The sequence below is a fragment of the Vigna angularis genome, chromosome 8 (genome assembly GCF_016808095.1).
Source record: "Vigna angularis cultivar LongXiaoDou No.4 chromosome 8, ASM1680809v1, whole genome shotgun sequence".
Taxonomy (NCBI): Eukaryota; Viridiplantae; Streptophyta; class Magnoliopsida; order Fabales; family Fabaceae; genus Vigna; species Vigna angularis.
Genome location: NC_068977.1, coordinates 8,596,575 through 8,612,905, shown reverse-complemented (window position 1 = coordinate 8,612,905; position 16,331 = coordinate 8,596,575). Strand labels below are relative to the sequence as shown.

The 16,331-nt window shown below is 32.1% G+C and overlaps 2 protein-coding genes across 2 annotated transcripts; both read right to left on the bottom strand.

Moving 5' to 3' along the window:
- Positions 1-449: 449 nt before the first annotated feature.
- Positions 450-5,104, bottom strand: LOC108343742 (chaperone protein dnaJ 72). Its single transcript, XM_017582093.2, has 3 exons — positions 4,532-5,104; positions 3,300-3,369; positions 450-842 (listed from the first exon to the last, which is right to left on the bottom strand). Exons 1-3 carry the CDS (start codon positions 4,927-4,929, stop codon positions 774-776), a joined length of 537 nt encoding a protein of 178 aa, XP_017437582.1. The 5' UTR covers positions 4,930-5,104; the 3' UTR covers positions 450-773.
- Positions 5,105-12,448: 7,344 nt separating this feature from the next.
- On the bottom strand, positions 12,449-14,480 carry LOC108344989 (cation/calcium exchanger 1). Its single transcript, XM_017583533.2, has one exon. The coding sequence runs from the start codon at positions 14,279-14,281 to the stop codon at positions 12,539-12,541; it is 1,743 nt and encodes a 580-aa protein (XP_017439022.1). The 5' UTR covers positions 14,282-14,480; the 3' UTR covers positions 12,449-12,538.
- Positions 14,481-16,331: the final 1,851 nt, after the last annotated feature.

Sequence of the window (16,331 nt, the reverse complement as noted above, 5' to 3'; positions counted from 1 at the left end):
AACGGGTGCAGAGAACAAACACATATTTCCGCTTCATAAATAGTTCCGAGTCTAAGTTATTATTAGGGACATTGATTATGTGTTACGTTATTCTGTACGAATTTCATTATCTTGAACTTGGTATTTTTAACTAATATACACATTTTATTATGAACTTTTAGAGTTTAACTAAAGTATTTCGGTTTAATCATACAAATTGTAAGCACAAATTGTTAGCAGTGCCTTTAAAATCAAATTGGTGATTGAAGGGTTCAGAATTTAATGATCTAACAATAATTGAATTGACAGAAATGAAATTGTCATTTTTTTACTTTACATCAGTGAGATGAAAAATGTCCCAGTCCCATCCCATTTTAAATTTTTAAATAACTGGCTTTTAGTCTATTTTACACAGTCCTCCTTTACTAATATCTTGTAAACATACCCAGAACCAACCAACAGTTACAATGTCATAAAATGAGCAATTACTTTTATTGATAATAATAAAATATAAAATTATAAATGAGGCATCTAAATAAACATGCTAAAGTATCAAGCACTATGTATATACTACTGTAATGCTCTATGTACAAGAATTTTGTAAGTTACAAAGTATCAGTCATAGGCTAAACAAGTAATTACATAGTAAATTTCAGAGCAATTAAAGGACAAATGGAACAGACAGATTAACAATCCCACTTCTCAATATTCTTTTTGCAACAATCATTCAATAAACACGAAGAAGCTTTCGGGTGACAAACAAAATGAGAAACAGAAAAATTCAATCAAGGACGTTACTTCATGTTATCTTCTCTATACGCTTTGGCTTTCTCAATGGACTTCATGGCTTCTTCAAAAGATTTCTGAGTACAAAATTTAGTGCCAAGGAACAATTCAGTATCTCTGCACTTAATGTTAACATGGAAGCTTAAAAAATGACATAAAATTTACAAGAATAAATTGTTACTTGTTTCATACACGTGAGCAATTACTTCATGGGTTGAGTTCTTTTAATTCCTACTCTTTTATTTTCTACTCACTAATACCCCGCCCATTAAAATCAATCTTATGCCCAAGGTTGACAGAAGATGCAATCCATCCAATTTCTTGGGCTCTCACATGCCAAAATAGAATTCAAAATGAAGAGTGGGGAAATGAGTTGGTCTTTTATGATGATCCCACTCTTAATTGGGCAACTGTTTATGAAGCTACGGGTATTAGAGAACCCGTAGTCTATACAAGGAGACAAGCAATCGATAAAAGAAAGCAACCATCAAGTGGTGGTATGTTATTGGATCTTCTCAAGCTTCTAAGAAAGGTCCAGGTGCAACTCCAACTAAACATCGAAAGGTAAAGAGAAGCTTCAAATTGGGGTTCAAAATGAATTGCATGATAGCTCTAATTTGAGTTTGAAAGATTACTTAACATTGACAAGAGTTTCTCCAAAGGGGAACAGGAGAAGGGTTGTTCTCCACTGGATGATAATATTGAAGACAATGTTTTGAACTTCAAATTTGTGATGTTTTGATATGTTATTATTATTTCAATTTCTAGACATAATATCATTACTTTTTGCATTAAAATTATATGAGGTGGTATTATATTTCTTTTGATTGCCTTGTTTCCGTCATAACCTGTTATAGTTTCCATTATAATTTTATACAGGATTTTTGGGTCTCCCAAAATTTTCCATTATCCAATATTGATACCACTGGTTGTGATACATAATATATTGAGTACACAATAACTGTCTCAAGTAACTTCAACTTGTAAGAAACAGCTCCCGCCTTGGCCAGCACTAGGAATGGTCCATAATAACGAGGTGCAATTTCGGATTAATGCGACATGTCATCATCTGCTGCCTATGTGGTCACAATTTTACAAATATCCACTCTCCTACCTTGCGTTTCCTATCTGCATATTTCTTCATCTGCTGTTTAGCACGCAGCAAATGATATTTTAATTGTCGTAGAGCTTCATCTCGATCTACTAATTTTGCTGCCACAGCTTCCACATACGTTTCTCCTTCTGTAAAACGAACCAAAGGAGGAGGTGCTCTCCCATATACCACTTCAAATGGTGTTTTTCCAGTATTCACACAAAAAGTGGTTTTGTCCCATAGTTCAACCCATGGTATCCAATCCACCTAGTGTTTAGGTTGCTCCATTACAAAACACATCAAGTAAGTCTCCATACACCTATTCATAATTCTGTTTGACGGTCTGTCTCGAGATGATAATATGAACTCATCTTCAATACATTGCCTTGTAAACGAAACAATTCTTGCCAAAATAAGCTCATAAACAAGGGGTCTCCATAACTCAATTGATTTAGGCACCCCATGGAGCCTCACAATTTCCTTAGCAAATATTTCCACCACTTGTATACACGGATGCTTGAGAGGTATAACATGTACATGCTTTAACAACCGGTCTACTACCACAAAAACAGCTTCAAATCCCTTTGATTTGGGCAACCGCGTTATAGAGTCAAGGGAAATGTCTTCCCAAACGCGGCCAGGGATGGGTAATAGTTGTAAGAGCTCAGCTGAAGATGTCAGTGCGTACTCTTTCCTTTGACATATATCACATTTCTTAACAAATTCTTGCACCATTTTTTTCGTGTCAACCCAATATAGATTTCCAGCAACCCGCTTGTTAGTTTGTAGAAATGAGCAAACATTTGGGAAAAATCACTCAAAAACAGAAAAGAATCAGATAGTATATGGAAAATTGTATTATTGAATATATGTGAAATGAGCAAGCAAAGGCTCAACACGGTATATTATCTTTTCCAAAGTCTATGACTTCTCTAGAGAGATAGCTCTCCTTACACTATTCCATAACAAACTCTCCATACTTCCTTCTCTTTCCCCCCTTCTAGACTTTGGGTCTTACACTAACACGGACTTCTCCACTACTTTTTTCTTGCTGTATCAGTCCATCCTCAAGTGTTCTATCACATTCCACCAGAAATCTACTGTCATGACTCTTGATTTCATAGTTTTGAATCATTTGATTGTCGTTATGTTCCATAATATGTGGTATATGAGTCAATAGCAATTTGTGCCAGAAATAAATTTGTATCTTTGAGTCAGTTACATCTTTTACGCAGGATTTATTACTTGAATAAACATTTTTTGACATTGAAAATAGAAATCATAACTGAATATGAAGAAAAAGTTCATGCTTATGGATCAATTATGTATTACAATATAAGAACTTACGTAACGAACCAGGATAGAAAAATGAAATAACGGCTACAATTAAGTTGTGATATTGTATAGCAAAATTAGATGGCTAAGAAAATTAAAATCTTACCCCAGAATTTTGCATTCTCCATAAGGATTCTCGGCTTGCATCAATGACAACTATCCCACATAATATAGCCCTGGGCGAGAACTAACATTAAGTTATTGAAAATATTTTTATATTAAATGTCTCTTAACACTTGATAGTTATCCACAAATGAAAAAAAACAAGGAGGATGATAGCATGTAGAGATACAAGAAAATTTGATTTAGAACTTGTGCAACATCCCTTATCCTTTTGCATTATCTATCCTCAACCATGCATATATCTAGATACAGCTCATTTATGTTCAGACTAATAGGAACTTGAGTATTATGAGGTACCTAAGTACCACATCGACTTGGTGAAGTACGTACGTGCTTGATTATCCCTCCTCAACAGTTAGCTTCTGTCGGTAGGTTCCCCATGTGCTTGAGTATTTATCAATTGGTAGCAAGGTTGGTTGCCCATGTCTCAGAAAGGGCTACCAACAAAGGTTCTGACGGTGGAGGGTTCTAACCAATGGGAAGTTGAAGTGTCTTAGAGAGAAATCCACCTAGGACTGTGCTATGATTGTAAATTGGGTATTATGGAGTGTTTAACTTCCACATTGAGTAGTATGTGATACTCAGTGGAGTAATTTGAGTGTTTGGTTATACATCCTTAATAGTTAGCTCAGGTGTTTGGGTACATAACCCAGACACAACTAGTTTTTAAGCTCTTCTATCATCATGTATCTCAAATTTAAATATCAAATGTCCAGGTATAGACCACTACATATGACAAGAAAAAATAATTAAAGTAATGAAGATAAGCATAGTATATAAAATTAGGGAGAGTAGATTGAGTTATTTTCAAGATGTACCTTGATATATTATATAAAGATAAAAAGCATGAAAATATCTAAACTTAAAACAACCATTATATATATATATATATATATATATATATATATATATATATATATATATATATATATATATATATCGTGAATTTGTTGATATATGTAATGTAAAAGCTTTTACATGGACACGCATGCCTGTAAATCTTAATCAGCCGATAACTATTATATATAAATAAACCCAAAAAATTACATAAAACCTACTCATGTAAGAAGTTACGGTAATATATTTAACAATTAAATTCTGAATCAATTAACAAACACAATCTCTTGCATCTTGTAGATCTTCCTAGCATCAAATTTTAACTCGAACAAACAGCAATTAACAACCAAAATCATGAGATAAAGGAAAGTGAATTACCCTGCGAAGCCAAGATAGAGAAGTGAAGACCGCCCCGTCAAAATTCGAAGAGCCATTTCAAAATTGGAAGCTAAGCCACCACCAGCACCAGACCCAGGTTTGTAGTCGTACCTGCTCCCGCTCCTACTGTATCCGTAGCTGTAATGAGAATAGTGGTTGTTTCCGCCGTGATTGCCCGAGCTCCGCCGGAAATTGTAGTCGGCTCGCTTTCGGTCATCCATAAGGACCTCGTAGGCCTCCGATACCTGCTTGAATCGAATTGTGGCATTTTCCCTAATGGCCCTCGGCGATTGAGAATGCTTGTCCGGGTGAAACTGAAACGCTAGTTTCTTGAAAGCGGTTTTGATTTCCTCCTTGGTCGCGGTTCGGTGCAAGCCGAGAACCTTGTAGTGATCCATTTCGATGGACCGAATTGGGATTGAGCTTGTTTCGGTTTTTGTTGATTGCTAGGGTTTATGGAATTTTCCTCCCCTCTCTCGTATGAATTTTCTCCTAGAAGTGGCGAAGGGGAAGTACAGGAAGATGATCTTCCGGTTTAGAAGATTGGGGATTTTGTTATTCATGGCTTGAAGAATGACGAATCGTGGCCGTGTTGTGCCCGCTGCTTTCTTTGAGAGGTACAAGTTTAAAATGTTTTTATTAAAGTTTAAATTATGTCTTTTGCTTATAATAAACATTAAATATTTAAACTAATTAAATATTCAAATTTAAGATTAAGTATTTTTTAGTTTTTAAGATACGAAATTGGAATTGGAATTCGTCCGTATGGAACTGAGACATCTTAATTTTAAAAATAATAAATATAACTTTTTAATTTGATAAATTTTTTAATAAAATTATGATATATATGAATCTCAAATTTTAAAAATAATAAATATAGTTTTGTTAAATTTTTTTATATCAAACTCATGATACATTAAAACGAAAGATATTAAAGGACATAAATCATTCGAAAAACGTTTGTTTAACACCCAACTTTTGCTAACTTTTTTACAATGCCTTGTGGCATGTATTGATTGGTCATTTTGAATTTTTTTTAAAAGATATAATATGTCGTTGAGGACATTTTAGGAAGGAAAAAATTGTTTCTTGATTTCAGTTGAGAAAACTTTATGTATTTTGCATCTTTTTTCCTCTGGCAAATACTACCATTGCTCTTACTCTCTCTCCACCATTGCTCTCACGGGTCTCTCCACTAAAGTTCTCTCTCTCCGTCTTGCTCTTCCTCTCCCCATCACCGACGAAGTTGGTCCAATAAGCACGGTTCTCGCTCTTTTCTTTCGCTATTTCCCCCTGCTCTCTCTCTCTCTATTTTCATTGGAGCTATTTTCCCCTTCTCTCCGTCTTGCGATTTTGACCTCCCCCAATGTGTCAAGGTTGGTAGCACCATGAGAAAGTGCGAAGAGAACAAGTGCTGCACGACTTAGGATTATTATAGGTTTTCAATTTATGTTAATTACATGTGTAGAGATTTTCATTGTATGAGCATTGTACAGGTTTTAGTATACAAAAGATTATTATTATTATAGATGTTGGATAATATGTACTTATATGATATTATATGAATAAAATTTCAATTTTGATATATTTTGTCTGTGTTTTTGGGTGACCTTTTCCACTTTTTCGGATGGATGATTGAGTTTATTAGTCATGGGTGGTGTTTACTTAATCAATGAACAACATAAGTCATTCAATTGTTGAGAAAAATGCACATTTAGGTGGTTTACACCAAGTTAGGTGAAGTCCATGACTATTGGTGCCCATGTCATGCCCTCGTAATCGATTACAGATTACCAGAGACTTGGGGGACAATTGTACATAAAGTTCAACGTGACTCCCTAGTTGGAACAACAACACTCCCCATGATGATTTTTGCTCTGTTTTTGTTTAATTTTTCCATTTTTTGAGATGAGTGAGTGAGTTCAATGCTATTGGGTATGTTCCCTGCATCAATGATGATGTTAGGCCATTTATTTCTTAAAAAAAAAAAGTTCATTTAGGTGGTTTTCTCCAACTGAGGTTAGGTGCATGACCATTGTTGTAACACCCCTTCTCGGAGTGTCACAATAAATTTTTTTATTTTTTTAATTAAGAAACATGTCATCTAATGTTGTTACAATGCACAAATTTTAAAAGGAAATTTCAATAAGTAATAGATCTGTGAACAAGAGGGAAAAATATACGTATAAGATAACGTGATTCTTTTTTATTATAAATTAGACTCAAAAAGTTTTCTAATAACTACTAATTTGTAATTTTTGGACATCTGAATAGGTACAGTTAATTCCTTAAAGTTAATGTTTTACATATTCCTGTCAACTATGATCTTTGTTAGTTGTTTTGCTCTTAACTTTCTCCACCGAACTCCAAATGAGTTGATTCTTTTTTTGTTAGAATCTAGACTCAAAGAGCTTTCAAATGACTACTAACTCATAATTTTTAGACCATTGTACTAGGTGCAGTTAATTTCCCAAAAACAATGTTTTTGTAAGCTTCCTAAATGGTCATAGATTTCACCTACCTTGGTTTAAACAACTATATGGATTGTTTGGTCCCCAATTGAGTAGGGAAAACTATGTTTTGATATACTTGACACTATCAATGATAAGAAACATGAGGTATCCATGAAAAAATTGGAAAAAATCACCCATAGGAACACAAAAATGACCTTGGGGAGTCAAGGTTTCTCAGTTGGGGAGTAATGTGTAACTTTTTGTACAAATCAGCAATCAACCCCTGGTAATCGATTCAGGGTCCCTGTAATCGATTACTAGGGGCTGATTGTTGATTTCAACGAAAAGTTACACATTACTCCCCAGTTGGGAGAACTTGACTCCCCAAAGTCATTTTTGTGTCCCTATAAGTGATTTTTTCTATTTTTTTACATGGATGACTCACATTGCTCATCATTGATGGTATCAAGTGCATCAAAACACAGTTTGGCTCACTCAATTGAGGGACTTTAACTACCTTGCTAAAACACTCACATGGGGTCTTTGCTCCATAATGGGATGAACAAAGATAAGTTTTGATGCACTTGCAACCATCAACCATGACCAACAAGAGTCATCCATTGAAAACAATGGACAAAGGTAGCCTTAAGCACAAAAAAATCACCATGGGGAGTCACGTTCTCCTAGTTGGGGTACCTATTAAGTCACTAGTAATCGATTACAGACACCATGTAATCAATTACTAGAGCATGTCTTGGCTTCAAATGCTGAGGGACTTGAACTACCTTGTTGAAACACCCACATGGAGTCTTTGCTCCACAATAAATTGGACAAAGTACAATTTTGATGGAGGTTGGAGAGATGACCGAAATGGAGAGGGAGAGAGGAATGAAATCTAAGTTGAAAATGGAAGGTGCACAAAGAGGTAATTTCGGAATCCTCAAAAAAAGGTAAATCGACATCCCTTTTCACTACAGCGACAACAAAAAAATTTTCTTACAAAACTAAAAAAATAAAATTCCTACGATCCAATAAGAAGCCAATAAGAAGCTAACACGTGACCGTTGTTAAATTGTTATCAAATTTTAGTTGTCAAACATATCGCGATCCAAATCATTCAGGCATGAAACATACATATTTAATATATCAAAAAAGTTTCAATACAAAAGAATGAAGTGAGCAAAAAAGTTTCTCCATTCCCTTAAATTGAAATAGAACAATAGATATATCCAAGTAACAATTGCGTCTGCGCCTGCTCCTCCTCAGTTAGAGAAGCGAGAAACAAAAGGTGTTGCTAGCCCTGTATAACTGCGTTGTCCGCATTTGGAATAAATATTTGATGAGTTTTATTATTCAGATTTTAAAAAAATGGTGAGCAAATCAAATATGATTGTCTTCTTCATAGGTTCTTAATTAAATATTTTTATCCAAGTTGAGTGTTGGAAAAATGAACCTTCTTATATACACGTCCAACTCTATTAATAAGGATAGTATTTGAAATCCAAGCTTTATTAAATATGAATTTATATTGATTTAAGTTCATTTAAATGAATTTATTTCAAATTTAAATTTTAAATTTGTACTTATCAATCCAACAAATACACCTAAGAACATAACTTAATTAGGCTCATTCAGTATAATTGACCTAAAGTGACCAATTAATATTAATAGAGATAACCGTTGGTTTATATCTTGGCAAAAAAAAGATAACAAAAATCATGATATTTTGATAATGATAAAAGCAAGTCCAAGTCCAAAAATTCTAACATGCAAAATGTATTCAAAGACTTGTAGTTTAATATGTGTTTCAAGCTTTTGTAATAAGTCTTAAATGAATAAAATGTGTATAAGACTTAGTTTAGAGAAGTTTCAAAGCACCTAGTACAATATGAGTAAGGAAAAGTTTAAAGTTATAAAAAATGCTCTATGATAACTAATTAACTACAAAGGTAATTGATTATCCAAAATGATTTCAAAACTTTCAAAAAGTTTTTGTAATAATCGATTACCACTCACAATTTTTTTTTAAATATCTGTGATAATCGGTTATCATACGAGGATAATTTATTATCATTGATAGTTATGATAAGTGACAGTTGTGATAAGTGACAAGACTTTTCAATTTTTGTGACAATTGATTATCACTTGAGAATAATCGTTTATCAATGACAGTTGTAACTTGAGTGCTCAAATTCTTGACCTAATTTTGAAAATCCATTCTATAGATAAAGTGGTTGGATTAAGAACAAAAAATACAGAGGAAATACATAAGTTACAAAAGTAAGAAAAGTCTGAGTACTTGAAAAACTATTTGTATTTTGAGGCTTTGTAAGACCTAGTGTAAGTAGAGCGAGAACTCTCACCAAGTGTGATATTAAGTGATTGAATGTTGTTGTTGTTGTTAGGAGAAGTCGTTCATCCTTTGTGTGATTCAAAGGAGGTGTTTATTACTTGTGGATTTGAAGAAAGGTGGTTCTTCATCTACTGTGTGATTCAAGATAGGTGTCTTCATCCTTTGTTAGACTCAAAAGAGTTGTTCACCCGTTGTGGATTTAATCTATTTGGCTTCAAAAGAGGTGTTTTCTAAACCTTATCTTTATTCTTTTTGATTGTAAGTTGTGATTCATTTTAGTGATTGGTTAATTCCTATTTAGAGATATTAACAACTGGACGTAGGGTTTGTTGATCCGAACCAGTATAAAATTTCTTGTGCAAATCTCTTTTTCCTTATACTCTTTACATTGTCTTATTAATTATAAATTGAGTTTATAAAGGGGGAAATTTTTTAAAAGCACAAATTTATTAAAGAAACCAATTCAACCCCTTCTTGGTTTTTGTCCAAACGCAATTATTTCGTTGTTTGACCCTAAAAATTGGTATCAAAGCTTGCTTTGATAGTCTTTAAAAATTTTTGAAAATGGTGGGACACAATCAAACCTTTGTAGGAGGTGCATCTATTAACAAACCTCTTCTTTTTATTGATGAAAATTATCCGTTTTGAAAAGTCAGGATGCAAAATGTTATTCAAGAATTTCAAAATAAAATTTAAAACAAAATATTAAAAAAATTTGGGTTTTCTTCATATGATAGAAAAATAAGATATAAGATAAGATAAGATCAAACATTCAAGAATTTTAGGTTTCTTTATATGCAAAAAAAATAATATGCAAGATAAAATAAGATCAAACATTAAAAATTGTTAGGGTTTTCTAATAAAAAGATAAGATAGAATAAGAAATTCAAACCATAACATTGCTACAGATACCAAAATTATACAATTTTATACATGAAAAGTACAACGTTTCTGACTTTGAATTTCTTCTAAAGTATAAATAAGAAAATCAGATAAAGAACATGAAAATAGATAAGAATAATATCTGCCACAATATAATAGATTGATAAGTACAAGAAGATTCGCCTCAAAAATGTCACTCTTTGATAAGAACCGTTTATAGAGACGCTGTAATCCTAAGATTATTATGTTAAGAAAAACTCACCATAAAGATGTCAATATTTGAAAAAACCTTAAGCCTAAGCCAAGAACAAAGAGAAACCTCTCTTTAATAAAATAAATTCAATATATGATTAAAAAGTATTTATATAAGCTTTTGATACCTTTGTATATAGGCACATAAGTTTAAGAAAATCTAGAAATCCTAAAAGAAACACTAAGCTTAAAAACATAAAAACAGACTAATTTCTAAAAGAAAGCACACTGCCTAAAAACATAAACCAATTTCCAAAAAAAATCCCAAGGCCCAAAAACACAAACTAATTTTTTTAAGAACTATTCTTCAATTGTTCTCCAAGATCTTCATGTTCCTTAAATTCCCAGCTTTTTGGAACATTATAAGCTTCACAAAGATCTATTTTTCTAATTCTTTTGCCCTTGATCTGTTAGGTCCTCTAAATTGCAATGTTTCCTCTTCAAGTTTCTTTTTATGTTAGATCAATGGATAACCCTCTAAATTGCAAGGTTTCTAAATTTCATGCAAATTTTGTTCTGGTGGGATGAAAATAGGAATTGGTTCAAGGAGAAACTTTGAAGCATAATAGTAAAAATCTAATAAAGATTAAATTTTTAATGAACATCAAAAATCCAAAATTTAAATATAAATAACCAAATAATTAATACATAAATAAATAAATAATTCATAATTAATATATTTGTCAATAATTATTAAGAGGTGAAATTTGTTAATAAATCTTACCAACAACAACACTTATATTGATCAATTTTGTCCATAATAACCCATTAAAAAATACCAATTACCGTATGATCTTTTTCAGTTTTCGACGAATAGTTACCATCAGTAAACTCATATTTTTTTATGCTGATTTTGAACCACTCTTTAAAACTGAGTTTTGAATTTTGGAATTTCTTCCCATGTATTTTTTAGTTCATTGGAGATGATAAATGTTAATGGTCTAGAGGCAGCAACAAATTATTTAAATGATTTGAAAAGGCTTAAAAATGATGTCATTGGGGTAATTCTTCCTATACCCCATTTTTTTTTTCTTTCACCTTATATATTTTAAAATTTTAATCATACTCTTACTGAAATTAATAGAAAAGATATTCTAGAGTGTGCTATCCATAAATATTTTAGAATACACAATCTATAATACAAATTTATATTTGGGACTATATAATTCATAATACAAATTTTGAAGACAATTGAGAATACAAATTTTATCCCGAATTAAATAATCTTTAATTCAAATTTACATTTCAGAGTGTATAAATAAATTTGAAAGAAAATCTAAAATGTAAATCATAATTCAAATTACATAATTCATGATGCAAATTTACGTTATAGATTATAAAATCTTTAATGTAAATTTGAAAGACAATTTAGAATGCAAACTAGAATATAGATTATACAATTCGTAATACAAATTTACATTTTAATTAAATAATATGTAATATAAACGTGGAAGACAATTTAAAATAAAAATTACATTTCGGATCATAGAATCTGAAATACAAATTTACATTATGAATTCTAAAATTCATAATACAAATTTGAAAAAGAAAATCTGATACGTAAAATGTCTATTCTAAATTATATAATTTATAATACAAATTTGGAAGACATGAATGAGGTGCAAATTGAAGAAAATGAAGTGCAGGAAGAAGTAAGTACAATTTAAATCAAAGCACAAAATGGTTTAAGTGGATAGTAAAGATACTTTTTCTTTGATGCTTCTAAGAATCATTCTCTCGAGCATTATTGGGCGACTATAAAAATTAATTGTAAAACAAAAACTAATAAAGTTAAACGAGAAAGGGAAATATGTCTACATAATTAAACTATCCTGTATAATATAGAACAAAGAGTTGATTGAATTAAATTTCTATCTGGTAATTCCTTTTCCATGGCCTTAGACTCCTTGATGAGATGGTGATTATTCTATTCCTACTGTAAGAAGATATCAAAGCATAGTAACTTTACATTATTAATGATCTTAAAAACTGAAAATGTATGATAAAATAAGTCATGTCCATGAAATACATGAAAAAGGGGACCTTACTCCCTCTGAAAGTATTTCTCTAGAATTTAATAACACCAATTGCAATGACCATCCTTATAAACAAAAAGCAGAGGTAAATGGTCAAGAGCCCAATTCCCAATGACTTATCAAGCTTCATATTCTTCTTTGTCAATATCACAAGGGCCCAAAGCACCCCTCCCATCAAGAACAAAAGTGTTGCAAAAAGAGAAGGGTCCTTGGGAATCACATAAGACTCTGGGTATTCAGACCATGCTGAGAGTAGAAGAGGTAAGCCCAAGCCCATCAAAATGTTAAACATAGGGCCTGCATAACAACCAGAGACAGCTATTTGGGCCCCATCAGCTCCTCCATTCTTGGCCATTGCACCATTGGCTATCAAATCTCCTAGAGAATTACCCCAAGCTAGGACAGTTAGTCCAAGGATTGAAGGACTAACTCCTATCACATTCCCAAGTGCAACCAAGAGGGAAACAAGTTCCTCAGCAATGATATAAGTCCATGTTACACTCATGGAAAATCCCCCAGCTAGCCAAGGAAACAAGCATTTTCTGGGTGGACTAGTGCTCTTGGTTGTCACACATGCCATGTTACCCAAAACAATGCCAATCAAAGCAGCTGTCAAGTATGAAACAAGACTACTCCTTGAACTCTCATTTTCCATTTGGGTGTTACAAAGAGCTGAAAATAACACTGGTGCCAATGTGACAGATATAACAGCATATGGCTTTGACCAACCTTCCTCACTCACAACTGGTATAGTAAGCCTTCTTGGCAAGCAAAGAGGTAGCTCTAGTACATGTAGAAACTTGCTCAAGTAAGTAAAGTCAAAAGAATTATTACCAAAATCCTGATGATGCTTCTCCCCTTGATCTTCCATTACCTCTTTGTTTGATCCATTTGGTTTCTCATCATCAACACAGCCTAGCAATGGTACGCCTGACTCAGTCAAGTCATCAGAAGATGAGCCAAGTTCCCTTTCTGTCCTGTCCCCTCCATAGATGAAATGTGTTGCAGACACAGCACACACATACAGGAAGTAAATGGAAACATAAAAAATTGAACCCAACAAGCTGATTTTACCGATAGAAATGATGACAAGGAGAATGAAAAGTGCGAAAAGGAAGAAAATGACATCTCTGATGAAACTAGCCTTGTCAATTGCAGTTTCATTTGCACCAACAAGAAAACTTATGATCCCCAAAACAGCACTGGACACAAAAAACGCCCCTCCCAGAATGCTATTCAGGCCAACTGCACCGTCATTGGATCTTGTGAAAGAAACAACACTGGCAAAAAAATCAGGTGCACCATTTCCGAGAGAAAGCAAGGTTACCCCAGCTATGGTAGGGGATAGTCTCAAGATATTAGACAGACCTTCCAGGTTACTACAAAAGTAATTTGAAGCTGTATCTCCCAAAAGATAAAACAATATCACAAGCCACAGTATAAGCAGGGCATGACCCAAAAATGAGGAATGCCCAAAGCTGCAGTAAAAGATCTGCAGATAATTTATATACCCTTTTGACCTGCACTGAGCATGGGATTTGACATATAAGCACTTGGAGTCATTATCCAAGTACTTGTGAAGATCGGCGCAACCATCAACACTGATGTCGCTGAGCATTCTGGCATGGTTGAACACATTTGCGGAGGCATCAACATCGGAACTGGAAGGGTGGAGATAGGCATTGAGGAAGAGACAGACGAGGAAAATGAAGGATATGTTGAGGAGAAGTAGTTTCCTGTGTAATGGTTTGGTGTTATAGATGGAACGTGCCATTTAGAGCATGTTCTTGAGGATGTGTTATTCGTGTCAATATATGGAGGATTCAGAAGTTGTGTCATATGATATGGTGTGAAGTTGTTGTGCCGTGGAATTTCCTCTGCTTCGTTAGAAGAGCATGAACCAGTACGATAAGGTCGAGGTAAAACATGACAGAGATTGAAGGTTCGATTCTCATCTGTTTTTCTAGTACTATAATTGGGGTACCAGTGTTTGGCAGCAAAAGTGTTTGATATGTGCAAAGGGAAATTTCTTAAGTACGTAAACTAACGTTGGGAAAGTGCTTAACAGTTTAGAGATTAAAAAATAATAAAGAAAAGTGATTGTTAGTTGAAATAATAACGACCAATTACCAAAAAAATTGAATGTGAACGCAATTAGGTTTCTATCTGGAAAAATGGTCCCAAGATTAATTGACAATAATTAGTCTTAGAATAGATTAATTTTAATAAATCCTGATGAAACTCTGTTTTCATGCATTAATTTGTTGGACATTGAAATCGGACACCGAAACAAAATTACAGAGAAGTAAAAGATATAATGTTTGTAAAAATAAAAAGGAAAAACGACAACTAAAAGAAAGTACTACATTTAATTTTGAAATAAGTTAAAATCTAAAAATTAAAAGAGTCTCAGATAGGACGTAATTGTGAAATTGAAACGTAGTTATCAAACTTAGTTTTTTTTTTCACATTAAAATCATATAAAATAAATTGAAAACCCTAAACTTCAGAAATTTTATAGATGACGTATGGTACAAAATAACTAAATTAAAAAGCTTAATAAAAACAGACATATTCAGAAGTTTCATATGCTCTTTTTTGGAATGATATAGGAAACTGCGTGTCATGAAAAGAACAGAAAGTTTTGTTTTTAGAGCGGAAAAGAATAAGAAGCTATTTTTATCAAATAGAACTAGAAGAAAATATTATTTAACGTCATTTATATGCATATAAAAGAAACCAGACATTTATTTTCTCAGGTTTTTCAAAGACATCACGCTCAGACTTTGTTGTAAAACCTTACACATAAAATTAAATAATTTCTTTAACATTTATTATTTACAAATTTAGAAATGTTATGATACTAAATTAAAATAATTAAATAAAAAATAATTGTAGAGACTAAAAATAATTTAAATGTGGTATTTAAATTAATGTTAAATTTATTTTTAATTTAAAATTAGAGACTAATTTAAAATCAATAATAGTAAAAAATTAAAAGTATTTAATATTAGAGATAAATTGATATTCTAATTGATAAATTAATTATAATTTTTTACTATAATAAAGATTATTTTTAATATTAATAATTTTTAATTTATAAAATAATATTTAACTTAATTAATATAATGATTAATTAAAATTGATTGTTATTTAATGATTTTATTATAATGTGAGTTTAGTACTGTCTATGCATACTTTGGCAGTTACCCTACCCTATGACGCCCCGCAAATTTGCATATCAATTTTGATAGAAGAAAGATAAGAATTTAATAGGTTAAATAACGTTGTTATTATGTTAAATATTATATTATTAAATATAAAATGGTCCTTCAAAAGAATTTCATCCATGAACCTAAAACAAAAACATAATTATACTATATATGGCTCGATGTTATTTGGTTATAAGTTGGTTTGTTTGTATTTGGTCTTAACCCCGTATGTTTTAATGACATATTATTTTTAACATATTTTAAATTAAACAATTAACTAGTGAGGTAAATCATCATGATTCATTGAGGGTTTACAAGCATATAATTATTCTATAAATAACATATTCATCGAAATAAATGATGGATATTCATATTTTACAGTATTAACCACTACTTCACTGTTTTTATTGACTTGGTTGTCGAAATGTAAGAAGAAAACTCACTTAACGTGTAAAAAGTTAAGGAAGTCCATGAAAATAGAAGACTAATAATTGAATTTCTCGTGCTTACTCCTTTATTAAAAATCTTTGCTATGTGACTATTAGAATGAGAAACATTAACTTATTTATTGTCGATCATCGTAATATAATGAGGGTGTATTAGAATGAAAAA